This window comes from Rhipicephalus sanguineus, chromosome 3 (assembly GCF_013339695.2).
Source record: "Rhipicephalus sanguineus isolate Rsan-2018 chromosome 3, BIME_Rsan_1.4, whole genome shotgun sequence".
Classification (NCBI taxonomy): Eukaryota; Metazoa; Arthropoda; class Arachnida; order Ixodida; family Ixodidae; genus Rhipicephalus; species Rhipicephalus sanguineus.
Window position 1 is genome coordinate 22449878 of NC_051178.1, and position 19283 is coordinate 22469160.

Here is a 19283-nt window from a genome sequence, read left to right on the forward strand (position 1 = left end):
CCGCGGCAAAGAATACCGTTGAACAGCGAGGACCGGCCTCGTACCTGCTGGACGATGGATGAGTGTGGAACGCGTCCAAGTTAGCCGCTGTTCACCCTGCATCTGTCAGCAAACTGAGATCCGGTACCTCTGCTGTCATAAACTGGTCATCAGAATCCAATAAATATTCTATTACAGCTGTGAGTCATCTCTCGCATCCTGGCCCATCAAGAGTGGATTGTCGTGAAAATGCGCACTTTCCTGAACCACCAGCTGCAAACATCGCGCAAGTTTCACCCGATCTGTCTGGATGTCAAGCGCGCATAAGAAAAGCACGCGTAAGCACAGAAGTTCAAGAACAACATGAGGCAGTAACTCTGTTTATGGTATTTTTTTTTCACAAATGGGGATATGTTATATAAGGAGTCACTGCCGGCGACATGAGTTGGCAGGTTCTCGGCAGCCGCCACAGCGAACAGCATGAAGATGGAATAAAGAATGAGGGACGGATGTTTCCATTAATTCAATTCAGTTTATTTTCGCGATCAAAACAAAACGTGCAAGCGAGTAGCCCGCGGTAAAAACTATCTTTCAATAGTTTGACAATGCCGTGGACACCTACAACAAACACCTTGGCGGTATCGCAGCAGCATTAACAGAAGGCATAAAGTTAAAAATTATATAAGTAAACATTTCACACAGTGGAAAGCCGTAATACAATACAAGCTTAAACAATACAAGCCGCTGCAACAAAAAGCACCAAAAACAGAAAAAAGAACATTACAACTCCGTGATTTATCTCGCGGATACAAATTGAAAGACAGCAAAATGAAACGTCAGGTACAATGTAATCAGAATACATGGTCGTCATGTTATAAAAAAAAAGGACGTAACCACATTAGGGAACTATTTTAATCAAACAGGAAACAATGCATTTATTTAGGAATACTAAGCGTCTTCGTAAAGGATATTGTCACGTGGTCGTGACGTCGACGAAGGCAGGAGTCAGCACGTCGAGATGAACTGTTTATTAGGCCGAACTTGTGGGCGAGAAACTGAAAGCTACAGCAATACACTGATAGCGGCGGACAGAGCGTCGACCGTCGATCAACTGACAAGTGGTGAAGCGCGTCGGCATTTAAACATGTGCCGTCGAATATTCCAGCGTTATCGCTGGCTGTCGCGTAAATTCTAGAATAAGCTCGAGTGTGCGCGTCTTGCGCGCAATCTTAACAAAACGATCTACAATGATCGGGAAGCTTCTCGAAATATGAGGCGCGGTTCGCGCTGAGCATTGCTGACAGTCTTTGTGGCCGAAAACCGAATAAAGCAAAAGTGATAATAGGAAACGCCCGTGGCAGTATTTTCAAAGAAAGGCTTTTTTTTGTAATGTTTTATGGAATAATGTTTCTGCATAAATTATTTAGAATTAGGGGCAACTCATTTTCCAGTAACTGCCAACCATACTGTTTTTATACTTTTGAACAATCCATTCATCATTTTGCCGAGTTGTGTGGGTGCGTTCGCGTTTTGAGAACTTAAAAACCTGCCGCAAAAACGATGTGTTTTGTGTCATTCGGCGTTTGAATGCTACAGATAAACAACATTCATGTAATTTTTCAACGGGAAGTACTTTATATTTGTGAAAAAACTCTAGTATGCCGTGGTATAGGGACATTTTCAATAAGCCTAATAATTTTTTGGATAATATATAACTTTTTAAAGTTTTTTTTTGATGTCTTACCCCAAATAAGGTGGCAGTAATTATGTCGCGACTCAAAAAGCGAATGATATAACAGCTTCATGGTGCTTGATGGAAGAACATGCTGATTTCGGAAAAGGACACCAATCACTTGAGATAACTTGGAGATGACGTGAACAACGTCGTCATTCTAGGACATCGATTCGTTAAACAGGACATACCCAAAACTTCTAAACGTAGGAACAATTTCTAGCGGGGTGGAGTTAAAGGTAATTTGTTTATTTGGTTGAGCATTTTTATTCCTTGCTCTAAATATAATAACTTTTGTTTTCGCAACATTCACACGTAACCCATTTCTTTCGCTCCATTTATATAGTTTCTCCAATGCGTCATTTCCAGTGTCCATTATAACATCTAAATCATTACCGGAGAACAACATCCTCGTATCGTCGGCATATATTGTGAATTTCGCACATGAAGTGTACTATGTCATTAATAAAAATGTTAAAAAGAAAAGGGCCCAATATACTTCCTTGAGGGACTCCGCATTTAACTTTCTGCATCACTGATGTGAAGCAATTAATATTGGCTGCCTGCCTTCGATTCTTTAAGTAGGATTTCAGTAAATCTTTTGCGTGCCCACGGAAATCATAACAGTGGAGTTTTTTAATTAAAAGAGTGTGATCAAGGAGGTCGAATGCTTTTGTAAAATCAAGAAAAATACCAATTATTATTATATTTTCTTCAAGTTTTTCAAAATATATTCTATTTGTTCTAAAAGCGCAGATTCTGTTAAAGAGGTTCACGGAAACCGTATTGAGCACTTGTCATGCTGTGATGTTTTCTCTCAAATTTACTTAACCGGACATAAGTAATATTTTCAAACATTTTAGAAAAAAACTGGAAGTACAGATATGGGCCTTTAGTTGCCATGGTCGTTCTTATCGCCTTTCTTGAAAATCACAGGTACGCGAGAAATTTGCATTCTAGAGGGGAAGGCAGCTTTAGCAATGTACAAATTGAAGATATACGTTAAACAGGGCAAAATAGTGTCGAAAAGGGATTTTATAGGTTGCACTTGGAAACCATAAATATCTCGTGAGTTCGTATTATTCAGTTGTTTGAAGATATGCATAACCTCAATATAAGTTACTGGATCAAGAAAAATGGTCTCTTCTACTAGTCTGATACCACTAATGTCGTTACATGTATTTAATATGCTAGAAAGGTTCACAAAGTGCTGATTAAATTTATTAGCTAAAGCTTCATCCGATACTTCTACGCCATCTATTTTTATAGACTTAAGCTCAGGGCAGTCTTTAAGTGCAATGAGCTGGTTTTACTTTCTCCACATGATATCCGTACGTCCTTTAGTACAAACAAACTGCTTCTTATAGTAATCCCGTCTTGCTTTTTGAATGTCTTTATTCAAACGGTTTCGAAACGTTTTAAAAACCTTAAGGTCATTTACGTCTTTTGTTTTAATGAAGCGATAATATAGGTTGTTTTTCTCATTTACTTTAATTAAGAGGTCATGTGTAATGTATGGTTTCCGAGCACGTCGTTTATGTTTTATTACTTTTGCAGGAAAGCATGTGTTGTAAGTTGAAATAAATGCTTCCAAAAAGCAGTCATAGGCTTTGTTTGGGTTCTTTTCATTAAGCACGTCATTCCAAATTATTTTTCTAAGTGCGTTTGCAATAATATGCAATGCTGTCCTTTTCTTGCAGGACTTGGAGCAGGTCGCGAGCCGCGATCGTATTTCTATGGCCAGAGTCCTGATCTCCAACGCCAGTCACGTTTACTCATTCTTCCGTCCGTTCTATTTAGGGTTAACAAGTTCCGTGCACTGAACTCACGTTCACTCTTTCGGTGGCGACTGTGTGATGAATTCCACTTCTGAAAAATCTTATTTTTCTGAAGGACGCACGACGTCGTAGAAAGATGTAACTTGCTTGACGAAAAATAACTCACATGCCACACATGAAACAATACGCTACACAGGCGAACGCACGCGAGGGTCTCTAACTTGTTGTTGCTGTTGTTGTGCCCTCACATATGGCTGGTACCCACACTAAGCTTTGGCCAAGAATTGTTCGTATGAAATTTTAAATATGTGTAGTAATAACTAATGATTACAGAAAAGAAAAGCTAACATGTAAAGGAAAGCGTGCAATAATTATTTGTGCATCCAGACCAGACAGCTAATCGTCAAGAGAAATTAGAATAATGAAATTGAAGTGTAACCCAACGTAGTTTTGATTATTATTTATTTTAGTCAGCATTCCTTCTTCCTCCGCAGGCCATGCTAGATATTGCCGGTTCTTTAATGAAGTCGTCAATATGCGAATATAATTTACCATACTTTCCATGATATGCGCTTATGTGACGGCTGCTCGATTTCGCAGGCGTCTTCTAGACACAGCACTGACAAACTCGTCTGTGTATTGGCACCTATCAGCTCTCGCGGAGATCATTTTCTCAAACCCGTTATCTAGAAGCGCCCATTACGGGGCTGCGCTCTCGTTTCGCGAAACGAAATATATACCCACACAGGCCTGGTCTGGCTCCTTCTCCGCTGCGCCCATTCTCTGGTGAGCTAGAAACAGCAGATAAAGAATAAAGCAGCGCTGAAGACGGGACAGGACGAAGACACATGCGTGCGCCGTGGATGTGTCTTCATCTCGCACTGTCTTAAGCGCTGCTTTATTCTTCATGAACTATGCACTAACAAGCCCAGTCAAGCATACTGCTCGAGCTATAAACAATAGATCTTTTCTTTTTGAAACGATTTACGGCAGCACGAAAGGCCCCGTCGGAAACATCTTTACACTCTATTGGAATTGATTTATCTTTTGTCTTTTCTAACCTCCACTTCTTGGTTCTCCAATGGAAAGTTATACCCCTGTCACACGAGAAGGTTTAATGTCATTTTCACCTAATGATATTCGACACACCAAATGACATTACGTGCCGTGCGTTGCTACACGGCAAGATATAATGTCATTTGCAGATGATGGCAATGGCGATGCAGTGAAGATGGCAATGAACAAAAATAAAGTCACAGCGGGTGTAAAAAATTTATCATGTATATTGAGTGTTATAAAAATTGTTTTCACGAGGATAGCATCGATGCTGAAACATTAATATGCGGTTTTCTAAATATGCAAGAAAAGCTCGTACATGCGAAGTTGAGGCAAGACTAGAGCCACTGTTTTAGTCAGCGTGCAATATGGCCGACATGGCGGAGTGCGAGGAAGCCACTGCAACTTCTCCCGCCAATCTCATAAGAAGCGTTGTCGCGGCGTATTTTTCCTTTCGTGCAAGGCGTATTAACCAAGAAAGACTGCTTGACATTGAAATAGAAGAGCAAGCAAATCAGTCGCGAGATATTGAAGAGCGACTGCAAGCTTGTGCTTTTACAGTTGCCGCGGTGATGGCAGCGGCGTCCAGCATTCATAGAGAACGTTGGAGCTTCCAGCGTAATGAGCATTGGTTTGAGGACACTTTGCCACATCTAGGGGACCAACACTTCCGACAAGCCTTCCACGTGTCGCCGACGACATTCCGATACCTGGTAGAGTCATGCAGGCCTTCGCTGGAGCGCCAAACGACAAACATGAGAGAAGCCATCTCCGTGGAGAAGAGGGTGGCCGTGGGGATGTACCGCCTGTGCTCCAGTGCCGAAGACAGGACCATTGCGGACCTTTTCGGCATTGGAAGGTCCACTGTTAATAGTGTTTTCAGAGAGTTTTGTAAAACAATGGTAGATCGACTTGAAGACGAATGGATACGGATGGTGGGACCAAGGCAGTTGGAAAAGCACATCAGGGAATGTTTTTTCGTAAATGGTTTCCCGCAGGCTGTGGGTGCCCTCGACGGCTGTCATTTCGCCTTATCCCCGCCAAAGGAGCACGCAGCTGACTGCTATAACTACAAAGGATGGTAGGTGCTATCTTGCTTGTTAAAATTGAAGATTCATGTTGTTCTTCGCTTCAATTGTGCCTGTTATGTGAAATGTTTTGCCTCCAGCGACGTCACGCGTTCTACTTTATTGTTGGCTGTGCAGTAGTGTGTCGCAGTGTAGTTTTACAGAACTTCCACAGTTTAGCTGTTGGGATGATATGCGAAGCATGCTTTAATAAGAGGTAACTGCACAGTATATTTTTCTTCTTGCTATTACAAGTGGCAACACATTACCCTGATAAGCAGATGTTACAGAGTGTGTTCGTGCCATATTTTTTACAGGTACAGCATGATACTCCTGGCTGTTGTCGACCACAGCTACTGCTTCAATTACATCAACGTGGGGGCTCCTGGTAGATGTCATGATGCTTATGTGTACAGACGATCATGGGTGTGTGAGAAAATAGAACGTGGTCTTCTGGCATCTCCCGTGGCTATTATTGAACACTGCCCGGTGAAACCACTCATATTATGCGAGCAGGCCTTCCCCCTCACAGAAAATGTGCTCAAGCCATTCCCATCTGCTTCACCTGGGTCCACTGTGGCTATCTTCAATTACAATTTGTTCAAAACAAGAAAAGCTCGTGCAATGGAAACGTGCCTTCGGTAGGCTGAAGGCACGTTTCCATTTCACGATGAAGAGGATGGAATGTGAACTGGCCAATGCTCGACAGGCTATTAAAACAGCCTGTATCCTACATAACATCTGTGAGTCCTTCAGGGATGCTGTTGAACAGCACTGGGAACAGGACGCACAAACTTTTCAGGCATTGTACGAGCAACCTTCAGGCATTGTACGAGCAACAGGACAGGGTGAAGAAGTACAACAAGCACTTGCTAAGTACTTTTGGAACGGTGCTCAGCAAAACACGCTGCCATCATGATTGATATGTTGTGTAGAGTGTCGTGTCCCTATATATTACATTTATGCGGGCAAGTGTGGATGTATGTAACAAAGCATGGAAGCATTCTAAACTCTGGTGTTCCTTTTAATAAGGGCGATGCAAAACTGCTCCGTCGGTACAAGGAAATCACACCGAAAGTGAGTGGAGTATTTATTATGAAATAGACTAAATGTAAAAATTTAGAGCTTTTTTGTGAGGTCTCTAAACACTGAAATTAGTTGCTCCTCACCCTCCCCAGCCTCCTCTTGGAGCTGCAGTTGCTGCCTCCGTAGCTGATGTTCTCGTTCCTTGGACCGCTCTAGCGCGTAGCGCATTTTTCGCTGTTCCACAATTATGTCCTTTAACAGCGCAGCATGGCATGTCTGTGTTTTTTTTTCTTTTTCAAACAAGAGCTTTCTGCTTGCACACGTTTACCTTGCTCGTTGTTTGGTGCTGTTGGTGCTGGGGCGTCAGCTGGTGCTGGGGCGTCAGTTGGTGCTGGGGCATCAGGTGTTGCTGCGGCATCAGGTTCCCCTGCTGGTGAAGGTGGCATCTCCATGCCTGTGGCAATCTCCACAGGAGATAGCTCCTGCTCATGCACTGTTGTGCTGCCCACCTCCATTCGACGTATAATCTGTTAGAAATTATACAGGCAAAGTAGGAGCTTTTATAACTCACACAGTTAACTTCAGGCTTGTAGAGCAATCACGTGTGCACTATGCCAAGAATGCAAGTGACTTGTGAGCCCGTACCTTGATGTCTGGTTCCGTGCTGTTCACACTGAAACAGACATTTGCAGCCAGAGTTGAGTCATCTAGCACAATGCTAGAAACATAGTAAATATCTGCCGGCACTTCTACGTGCAGTGCTCTCACCTGCTCGACAGTCTCATCGCTGTTACATCGAATCTCCTGCACCAGGGAAGCATCGTTTATGGGCAGCGTACCAGGGAACTTGTGAATTTCCCAATAAAGTGGCCATCGAATGCAACCTGACCCTGTCCTTTTGTTCTTGTTGATGTCTCTGAAAGCAAATGAATATGTCATAGTGCACTTAGTATAAGCTTAGAAAATCAAACAACGGCAGGTAAACACATCTACAAATGTCACAAGTGATTCAGTCATAGCACCGAGCTTTGTAATTCGTAGCGGGATGCTCCGAAGTAGCAAACTCGCGCACGTCGCCAGCGTGGCTACCTCTCTTGATCACAAAAGCAATAGCTTCGAGGCGTCTCGCACCGTAACTTAATCTAGCACGAAGCAGCCAACGCCAAAAAAACTTTGTTTTCAATCCAGAAGACGCAGCACTACAGCTCATTGCATATCGTCCACACCGTGCATGTGAATCAAAAGACGCTGCCCCTCTGTTGTGTTGAACACAACCGGCGAAACGCGGATGCGCGTCTTGAGGACTTCCACTGTAAGGGACGCATGCATGGTCCCCGTAGATTTTCATTACATCTGCTGCACCGTTAAGTATCCAGCGAGCAGGCCAAAAGACAGCAGATGAAAACATGACAATTGTCGGTTCGTTCGCGCCGCACGAATGCATATCTATAGGTAAAACATGAAGTGCTCTCACCTGTACTTGTTCGCGAGATTTTCAATCTTGCTCTTCACTTTTATTGTTCTTTCGATGCCGGCAGCACGCAATTCTTCCACAATTGCGGCGTAAACCTTGACATTGCGTTTAGCGCGCCTCAGGTCGCCCAAACGATCTGCCCAGATCCTGATTAGCGTGAACGTTTCCGCTTCAGTCGAACTGACCCTTTCTTTTGCCGCTGCAGGCTGCGTGCCGCTGTCCGTCTGCGTTGATGCCATGAATGCTACGAGCCAACGCGGTCTACACTACACACTGACGGCTCCGACAGCTACCATAAACACTGAGCACATGGCCGGCGACGCTCTAGTGGCAATGTCGCTGTGTATGAAGATATTCGAACGTTTCACAACGACTGAGTAGAATTGTTTGCAAAAAAATGAAGCAGTTGTTTAAAATAAGAACATATTAATACCTGTTATTATTTATGAACCTTTATTACATAATTTGTTCGTGGCCTCACTCCGGCAAGAGTACTTCTTCGTGATGAAAACATGGCGAGAACTCATTCATTCGAATGAGTTCAACGAGCTCATTCGTTTTTTGAAGTCATTTTCTTTTAATGATATTAGACTTCTCTGTGTGGCAGCCAACTAATCTCAATAAACGTAAATGTCGTTAGGTGCAAATGACATTAAACCTTCTCGTGTGACAGGGGTATTATGCGTGGCTGAGGGAAACTGTCTTTATGAAACCAATCTGTTAACTAGCTGACGATATTCTTATCATTCTGTGTATAGATACATATATATAAATGAAATTAGGGTATTGACGCATGTTTATTATCATTTATTACTAACATACAAAAGAAGCTTTCGTTTTATAAACGTTTCATCTAGCACAGCTAATTCAGCCATAGTTTTGTAATGTTTCTACTCTATAAACTGCCTGATTCTAATGTTTTATAACGTTTGACAAAACCACTCAATTCTTGGCCAATGCCCCGCAGTGGGCCACAGTTAACAACAGCAGCAATAGCAAGCGCGCTTTTCACTGATATTCCAGCTGAAAGAAAGAACACAGTGTACTTCCTTCAGCCTCTTCTCCAGCCTCCGTCATCTCCGATGGCAGAGGATGAATCATTGAAAGCATTGTTTTACAAAACAGACTCTGCAACAGCAACACCAACAACTGTGAAGAGGTCGTCCCGAAAACAACATCAAGTGTTTGCCAAAGTTCTCCATCAGAATGAGCAATGAGAAGTTGTGGAATTTTTATCAGATTGGTACCTGCCGAATGTGTTACCCCGCGCAAAACCTCAACGAATGTGTATAGAAAGGCACCGGAAACTGAAGTATCCCATAGGAAGAGAACATTTTGTCGTGTTTGTATTTGACGAAGGCTTTGAAGCTATAACCAAAATTAATAGTTTGTGGCTAATTAAATGTACGTTCCCAGCAGCAGGAAACGGATTGATCAATGTCTGTTTAAAGAACTCGAACACCATAGCACATTTACAGCAAAAGTCGTCTTTCCGCCCACTGGTAAACATAGAGCAGCATGGGGAAAGACGACGACGAAGAGCGTCAATCGCCAGCGGCTCCTCGCTTGCACGGAATGCGGCTCCCGTTGTTATGGGCGCCGGGTACCGACGGCAGCCACGGGCCCTGACGGCGACGTGTCGAGGCACAGCAGCGTCTACGTGGAGCTGAGCACTTGCAGCGGACGTCTGTTGTCGACAGCGCGCACGACACAGGCGGGGCACAGACGGCGGGCCAACCATGGCATCGCCGTCGTCAGCGCAGCCGGCCGATGCCACGGCGTCCGAAGTGACGCCGCTTACCCGCAGGCCAGTGGTGGCCGACGAGAGGGGTTACCACTACAGGTGAGGATGACTGCAATCTCTTTTGTCTGCAACGATGCTACAGCAGCGCCAGTAAATGTTCGCCTTCAATGAAACGAATCGGCTCTGTCAATCACATGCAGCTTTTTGGACACATCACCACCGGCGCTTTTGTGCCCGCGGCGCGAGGATCCTTCAGCAGATTTGGCGAATTTTTCGCGAATAGTGAAGCGTACAGGGCGAATGTTGAAAAATTTCAACAGCGATCGTGTTAATGAAAGCTTAACTTTTGCTCGCAGACCACTTAGAGATACAGCTATGCTAGTCTATGGTAAGTAGAAAAATTCTGGCTCGTTGTTTGAGACAAGAAACTTAGCCGTGATAAAACTAGTGTAGTTATCGTAATGCTCAGCCAATCGTATGTGGCCAAGGCAGCAAGCGATCGACGCCATTCACGATTTCGCGTACTTGCGGTAGCCTAATCGTTCTCGCGTAAAACGATTATTATACATAATTGTACATACGAATGATTTATATTGATACCCTTGAATATTAATTTCGAAGCGTAACCATTTTTTATTGTTCCAAATCTTATAGTTCTGTATTATCCCCCCTTTTTTTGCAACTTCTATACCCTTTGTTTTGTAATGTTATGTCCCATATCGGGTTGCAGCCTAAAATACTAAATGTTTTCGTGTCGGTTTTTTCATCTCACGTTAAACTAAGTTTTTCAATGTTCAGTTGCGCTAAGGCTCGAAGACCACAGGCAGAGGGAAAACGCGTCGCGTCACGCTGTCATGGTTTCGAATCTTAGCCTCGTAGTCTTCTTTTTCAAGCAAAGCTTGTTATAAGTCACAAAATTCGGTGGCGTTGTGCGTGGGAAAACCGGCACCTGCGAGCGTAAGCGAGTGCGGACCTCGAAGGTGCGCCGCTCACACGCGCATGCGCCGTCTTCCAATCACTGAGGCCCTCTCGATGGGCGCTTAGTCGCCTCTTTCTGACATGTCTTCTATCGAGGTCGCTCGTCGTTTCACCTTCCCACATTTTATTGTTGTCCGGATATGACCGTCGTTCTTATCTTATTTTCATATACTGCAGCCCTGTTACAGGGGTATCGCAGGAGTGGGTACAGTGAAAGAAGTAATGAAAACCTAAAACATGTGAGATACAAATAAACAGTTACAACTCATGGTTATGTAGCCGTCAATGGGGAAATTCAAAAATCATTTTCTTCCTTAAAAGAAAAAAATATGTAACGATTAAATGTACCATGTAATTTATTTGCTTTCGATTTAGTTATAAAGTTGATTTTTAATTGGAGCACTACGTGGCGCAAATTGTGTCTCGGTGTAGACAAAAATGATGATTTTCGCAAATGAGTGATTTTTTTTCTCGTAAAGTTTAGCCACTTATTTGGCACGCAATTTTTTACACAAAATGTGTCTTACAAAGAGTACATAATATAAATTTAGGAGAAATTTCTGGAGGCGTATATGGCAGAAGAAGAAAAGTTGAGGTAATGTTATTGAGCTTCGAATACCTTACTCAAAGGCCTCTGTTTACCATGTAAACTAAATTTGGTATTAAAATGGGAAACCATACTCTCAGATTAAATTTTGTGACAAACGACATTCTGCGAAATTCGAAAGGCTCCCAGGTCATCAAAAATATTATTCTCTCCCAATATTGTTGGAATTCACTGTTTTCAATGCAATAAATCAGCACAATTTTTTTCAATTACACTTGAAATTGTCGCCGAAATCGCTGGGATGCTTGGCGTGGAATGACCCACAACGCAGGCAATGCACCATGGTGTCAGGCAATTGCGCAATTAAAATATATAATAAACTTGTAACATATTGACATCGTGCATAAACACAATTTCAATCAGCAGAAATAGAGAGCTTCCACCACACTTGTTCATCTGACAAAAATCTGCAAAACTCCCAAAGCTAAGAAAAGAGTAGCTTAGGTTTGGTACATAATTTGAGTGGAGCAGCGCACACTTATAGACGAACTGAGTGTGAAACGTGACACACTACAACGCTTGTGTGGTGTTACTTATTTCGTCCCTGTCTAAGTACGCGCTATTCCACTCATGCATCGTTCCAAAGATAAGCCACCCAAAATTCAAAAAGGGTGCATTTCTGCATCTAAAGTTCTGTAGATCACCGTGAAAATTAAATATAATGATAAAAGCGAGTATCATTGTTAGAGCGGTAAAACAATCGCATATGCTTTAATGAAACACAATACCAGTCACTGGAATTCTCTCTCAGGGTTAGAATAACAGAGAGCTGAGCTAGTTGGTAGGTATTCACCTTGAAAGACTGGGTTTTGGTGTTCGTGTACGTAGAATATCTAGTCTATTCGCTTGAACAAGCCGAACTGTTACGCTGTGTAAGAGAAGCGGTAACTGAACATAATGATGAATTCAGGTTCACACAAAGATGTGGTATGTCAGTGGAATCTTTCCTTGAATTGTTAACGTTCTATCTGATCAATACTTTTGTGAAGTGGAAGGATGCTGTGTTTATACAGAAACGTGGAGTCTGTATAGCTTCCCGAGTAGCTCCTGCTCTGAGTGACATATACTTAAGCAGCTTTAATAGAAGACTCCAATGCCACCTCAAGGATTTAGCAGGGACGTTGTTTCGTTATGTCGACGATTATGTTGTGTTTTTTCCGAGTAGTAACTATAACAGGAGGGCAACGGACATATTGAATGTTTTTAGAGAATACGGTAAGGGCCTGAAGTTCACCCTTGAACTTATAAAGGAAAACAATTTACAGTCCTTGGATATGAACCTATCGTTTGAGACTAATCATGTTTGTTGGCGCACCTTCCGCGATCTCAGAAACCAGTCCTCCCATTTTCCCCGAATCATTCAAAGGTAGTGAAAAATGGAATTGCTTCCTCGGCCTTAAGATCAGCTGTAACCAAGTCTTGTGCACACGGGATTGAGCACAGCTTCACAGTACAGATTAACAGGCTCGAAAGTACCGGGTACCCCAGACACGTGCTAGCTACGTGCACTAAAAAGCTAATAAAATTGGTAAGAAGTCCGGATCTTTTGAATAGAAAAAAGGTAAAACAAGAAGAGCACAAATCAGTAGCAGTACTACCGTACGCACATAAAATGTCGCATGGTTTGAGCAATGTCGGCCGCAGGTATGGGATAAAATCAGTGTTCTCAGCTCCTGAGAAACTTTCTAGAATTGGCCCAATGGTTCGGAGGAAAATGGAGCGAAATGACAATGACAGAAGTGACCGTGGAATTAAGCATGTTTCGTCATTTGTGCCCTGCCAGAGCGGTTTTGTGTATCAGATCCCACTTACATGTGGGCGGTCATACGTGGGCCAAAGCGGCCGGTGCATCAATGTGCGCTTAACAGAGCACACAAATTCGCTAAAAAATGCTAGCGCTTCGCATCTGGCATCGCATTGCAACACGTGTGGCTGCACACCTGTCTTTGCCGATTCAAAGATATTGTCAAAACATAGTTCCCAGACCCCTAGAGAAGTGATAGAGGCCTTTCATATCAACCGAATGGGTGACGGATGCGTAAGTGAGGCATCGTTGTCTCTTACGGACAAGGAGCTCGCATATCTTCTCAGCACGTGTGCCGTTAGGTAATTCGCTGTTACTCTTTCCATCGGTTTTTTCACGCTTCTGCGCAGTGTTGATATGTTTTCTGCGTTTACGTACATGTGTTATTCAAATAAATCTTTTCAGTTGCGAGTCAGCGCTCGTCCGTGTCCCTTCTGTCTTACCGTCTTCGTCGTTCCTCGCGCTATGCACAGACATGCTGATATTTGTATATGTGTGTACATATATCTGCGAGCGTTTCTTTGTTCTGGTTATGTTTTTCTCTCCCCCCCCCCTACGAAATGCCTATATGGCGATGTAGGTAATCTGTAAATAAATAAATTAATAAATAATTATTAATAGAAAATCTGAAGGCGCACCACATTCACGACCTCGGGGCGTGCCCGGAGCCGCTGAGCGTTCGTCATGTCGTCGGAGACAACCTCGTAGTCGAGTGCATCGAGACGTCGAGGTACCCTGTACGGTCCGAAGTATCGTCGAAGATGCTTCTGGCTAAGTCCTCGCTTGAAAACCTTCGGAGCAACGTCGGTCTTGCGTTCGAGGTATTCCTCAAGGCCCCTGAGCTCCGGGTCTGATCGCTGTCGTTCCGACAAGTCGTCGGCACTTATGGTTCCCAAAAACAGTCATCATTCTCATCGTCCTACGGTGATGGGTCAACGGGGGCACGAGACAGGCAGTCGGCGTCAGAGTGCTTTCGTCCGGACTGGTAAACGACGGTAATGTCGAATTCTTGAAGTCTTATGCTCCGTGCGAGGCGACCTGAAAGGTCTTTCAAGTGAGCTAGCCAACACAAGGCATTGTGGTCGCTCATATCCTTGAAGGGCCTGCCGTAAAGCTAGGGGCGACACTTTGATGTAGCCCAGATAATGGCAAGGCACTCTTTTTGTGTTGTGCAATAGTTGGAATCCGCCATAGAAAGCCATTGGCTAGCATAACTGATAACGCTTTCTAGTCCGTCAATCCTCTGGACAAGGACGGCTCCGAGCCCTACGCTGCTTGCGTCGGTGTGGATTTCCGTATCGGCGTATTCGTCGAAATGCGCAAATATCGAAGGTGTCTGCAGGCGTTGTTTCAATTCTTGAAATGCTTCGACATTCGCTGGTCCCCACTTGAATTCCACGTCGGTCTTCCTGAGGTGAGTTAGTAGTTCGGCGATCCCTTAAAAGTCCTTGACGAAGCGTCTGTAATGGGCACACAAGCCGATAAATCGGCGTACGGCCTCTTTGTCGGTTATTTGCGGATATCACATCGCTAGAGTAATGTTGTAGGATTACAAAGCTCGCAGGATAAGTCCGGTTATTGAAGGTGACTCTTGCTGTGCGACTCCAGCCGGCGTTATTACATGGCATCCAGCGGTCGACATTTCGGGGTCCTCCCAAGCCGTCTTAACTTTCTTCAACTTCGCGGCGAACGGCCCACGGACGACGGAATAGTCGGCCCCAGTGTCGACGAGAGCGGATACGTTGTGGCCGTCGATGAGAAGGTCGAGGTCGCTAGTTCGTCGTCTTGCGTTACGGTTAGGCCGTGGCGTCGGATCACGACGAGGTCGTCTTGTTCCGCTGCTTTTACGCGGTGTCGTCAGGCCTTCTTCCGGTAACGAAGTTTCGTCGTCCGGGCTCCGTTCGGTTTGCGGCGTGTGCGTAAGACTTCGTTGAGCCGTCGCCGGCGGCGGCGGAGGATCTTCGGAATTTTGTCGTACACCAACTGCACCTCCATAAATTACTGCCCTTAGTTTTCCGGATAAGGGGTCGCGGATCGGCCCCGAGTAGATCCGGTGTACTGGCGGCGCTGCGGTGAGATCATGTAGCGCCCTGGCGACGGCGACAGGGAAAGTCGTCGGAGTGTCCACAGCGTGCCTGCGAGGCAGTCCGCAATGTTTGCGTGGTCGCTCACCCCGCTGTGGGCGCGGCGCGTTGATGGAGAAACCACGTAGTTACATATGTCGGCACTGGCAGCCGCGGTAGGTGTGGCCAGCTTCTCCGCAATGGTAGCATAGTGGGCAGTGGTCGGGGGCGCGGCAAACATCAGTATTCCTCGCGGTGTAGCGCTGATCGACAGTTGGTTGGTATGACGTTCGTGGCGGTGGCGGTAGTGGTGTCTGGCGGCGGAATTCCGGCTGTGCAGCGTCTTGACGTGGCCGCGGAGGAGGGGGGGAGGCGTTGCGTCGGGCGGCAGCAGCGTAGCTCAGAGCTTGCAGCTGCGGCTTTGGCGGTTACGGGATGCTCAGCGACGGCTGCTGGATTTCTTCTAGCACGATATTTTCTATCCAGAACATTTGGCTCGGTCGACGGGAATATTCTTCACAGCTCTTCGCACACTATGGCCCTCATGGTGTCGCGCAGATCGTCCCAGCAGAGTGACAACCTCTGCGTACCCTGGCGTCGAGCGGCGATCGAATTGTCGGCGCGCATTTCCAGCGTCTGTTAAATCGTCGTCGCTTCGGAGACAAATTCCTGGACACGGCTCTGTGGGTTCCGCATCAGTGCCGGGAAGAGCTCCAGCTTTAATCCTCCTATGAAGCCACCTTTCTTGTGTTTCGGGCATTTCGGGGTCTGATTGGCGCAGGAGTCTGGTCCTTTCTTTCGTGAAGAGCGCCGAGTTTAGTTTGGGAGCTTCACACGGGTTTCGAGTAGAGCTTCGGCCCTTTCCTTGCGGACGACGCTCACGAACGTAGCCAGGAATTTGGTTCGAAAAACGTCCCACGGTGTGTCCCATGGCCACCTACTGGGTCTACGACCTGGTCCTCCTACATCAGCCGGTCGAGACCCTCATGCGCCTCTGCCTTTCCGGGAGAATGACCCCCGACGAGCAGCAGCGTGCCATCATCGCCCTCGAGCACCTCGGTGCTTACCTCGGCGTCCCGCTGCCCGCGCAGGCCATGGAGGCTGTGGCGCGCTCGTGCGGCGAGGTGGCACCTGGGGCCGACGACGAAGGCGGGGACGATGCGTGCGCTGACGAGGTCGGCGACGAGGCTCGTGCGGGCTCGTGCGGCGGGCCGACAGCGCGGGACGACCAGCGACGCGGTGGCGACGCATCGTCCGCCAGCGAGGGTGCAGCGTCCAAGAACGATGAAGCGAACACGGCGTTGGATGACGCGATTTCTGGGGACACGGCCGGTGGCTGCGACGACCTTGAAGCAGAGGTCAGAAAGTCCTGGGATGATGACGATGCGGCGGCCGTGAAGAAAAGGAAGAAGACAAGAAATAAGAGGAGGAACCGGAAGCACAGGGACACGAGACTAACACCAGACAAATCGGAGTCCGGCACCGAGGTGGTTTGCGCTCGTGACCTTGAGAGGGACAAGGCTGCCCTTGAATCTGAGGTAGGTCGTCTCAAGCAAGAGCACGACGTCTACAAAGCCAAGGCCACCACCATGATTAATGAAAAGGACAGCCACATTTCTGGCCTGAAGGACAAGGTCCGTACTCTAAAGAAACAGCTCGAACAGCAGCTGGACGAGTCGCGGCAACATTTCTTCGAGGCCAAGACATCCTGGAGTGACAAAATCCAGACGCTTTAAGCTCAGATCTTGAACGTGGACTGAAAGGTGGCCGAGGACACGCTGGAGTACAGTCGCATGGAGAGGCTGCTTGCAGATGCTCAGCAGCGCCTCAGGGATCAGCAGCAGCAGTCTGCCAAGTTCGAGGAGCAATTGTTGGAGCGCGGCACTCAACTGGCAAACATGCGCCGCAGCCACGAGGAAGAGCTTTAGCTGCAACGCGCACTCCAGGACGAGCCACCAGCTGGACGAGCTACGGATGCAAGCGGCTGTTCTCCGTGCGCAGCTCGCCCAGGCCCAACAGGACCGCGACCGAGAGGACAGTCGCGCAGACATTAACTGTGAAACTGAACCAGAAGGAGGCAAAGTGCAAGAAGAACCAGGAGCAGATCCAGGGGTTCGAGGAGGGCCAGAGGACTTTGTTGGCAAAGGTCTCAGGGCTAGAGAAGCAGCTCAGTCTGGCGTCGGACTCTGAGACAATGCTCAAACACGGTCTGAAGAGGAGTGAGGCTGAACTAGAGACCATGCAGGAAGAGCTTGCAAAGCTGAACCAGGTGCTGGCCTCGGCTGAGATCGAGAACAAGCTGCTGATGGAGGGGCTTGAGGCAAGACAGCAGCAAGCGGATAAACAATCCAGGCTGGAAGAGGTGACGCAGCTGCAGGAATCCCTGGGGAGGGTGGCAGGATAGGTGGACCCGTTCGAGGAGGAACCTGCCGCCCACGTGAGCAACTGCACCAGCGTGTCTGACCTGCAGCGCAACATCTGCGAGGGAGACGTGAGCGCTGGAGGCATATGCAGTCGGAGCTTTGTTGAGGACGTCACGCTTCCGTGGCTGCCGAGGTCACCTGCGTTCAATGACTCCTACCTGGAGGAGTGGCCACCACCCGCACAGGAATGGTCTGGTGGGCAACAACGGCAACGACATACGACAACGGCTTATGACTCGCTAGGACCAGTGCTGCACCAGGAGCGTCGGCATTTCGTCATGCTTTCGACTGTGGTCATGCTGGCGACCGTGGTCGTCAACCTGAGCGAGTCCGGTGCGCCTCCGTCTTCGGACGGCGGCAGAGTTGCCTCCGCTGCGTGCGTCAGCAGTTCCCGCGTCGGCCGCCCATGAGGTCCCACAGAGAGTTCTGGGCGGACAGCGCCAGCATGTGGTCGTGTGTGTCCAGCGCAGTCCGCCGTGGCCAAGGATAGTCAGGACACTTGCGCGGGCTACCGTTGTGATGTTCGCGTACTTTTCGCTCACTTCTTTCCGAGGGGAGGGGGCAGTATGGGGGCGATGGGCGGCTGTGAGCGCGTAGAAGACGACGACGATCACGTGTGCGCTCGTGTCACGCGGCAGCTGCTGGCAGCTGCCAGTGGCGGCCGAGGCTTGGACCAGTAAAGATGTGTCTCTTTGGGTCTGGGCCTCATCTCTAAATGGTTCAGGGCTATCTATAGCCGCAAAACCCTACAGTAGTCACGAAAACGTTGACATTAGCAAAGGGCTGAGGCAGGAATGTCCTTTGTCCCCGCTGTTTTTTATGCTGTACATGATCAGGGTGGAAAAAGTCCCAGAAGGTAACAGCATTATTTTAATCTGTCGCACAAACAGGCCGGCGTGATGATTGAGCAGAAGCCTCCAGGTTGATTTTATACTGACGATATTGTCTTATTTGCGGACAGTCGAGACGATGTACAGCGGCTGGCGGATATATGCAGAAGGGAAAGTGGAGGTTTAGCACTAGGATGTGGTGTAAAAAAATCACGCGAAGCTTGCACTAAGCCGCGCAAGGCTTGAAACGGCGAAACTGCACGCTTCTCGAGACTAATATGGTTGCTTCTAGGTTGTTTCTAGGCCTCAGCTAGGTGATTTACTTTGTTTCTAGCTTGCGTCTAGGTCGTAACTAAGCTCTATTTAAGGGATGCTAGGTTGTTTCCACGTTGATTCTTTGCGCAGAGAGGTTCGAGTTAAACCGCATGCAGTTACAGACACGACATCGATGTCCTAACTCCAGAGACAGAACCTTGCGTTGAAACCAGGCGTTCGCACCTCTCATAGATGTACGGGAACGTCGTCCTTGGCGGGGCCTTCCATCGCTTCGGTGTCTTCTCGCAGCCGCCGCTGCCTTTCCTGTTCCCTAATGTTCTCTCGTTGTACGTACTCGGGGTCTTCGGCTCATCGCCGTCGCTTCGCAGCCATTGGTTAGGCTGACTGTTGCCTTCTCCATTTTTAGTGGAAGTTGTGTGTAGTGGGATTCACCCAATTTCTGTTGC

General features: G+C 46.9%; 1 protein-coding gene across 1 annotated transcript; it reads left to right on the forward strand.

Moving 5' to 3' along the window:
• The first annotated feature begins 5117 nt into the window (after positions 1-5117).
• LOC119385317 (uncharacterized) lies at positions 5118-5630 on the forward strand. Its single transcript, XM_037652782.1, has one exon. The coding sequence runs from the start codon at positions 5118-5120 to the stop codon at positions 5628-5630; it is 513 nt and encodes a 170-aa protein (XP_037508710.1).
• The last annotated feature ends 13653 nt before the right edge of the window (positions 5631-19283 follow it).

Coding starts and splice junctions, on each gene's coding strand:
- LOC119385317 (XM_037652782.1), top strand. CDS start 5,118: ATGGCAGCGGCGTCCAGCATTCATAGAGAACGTTGGAGCTTCCAGCGT.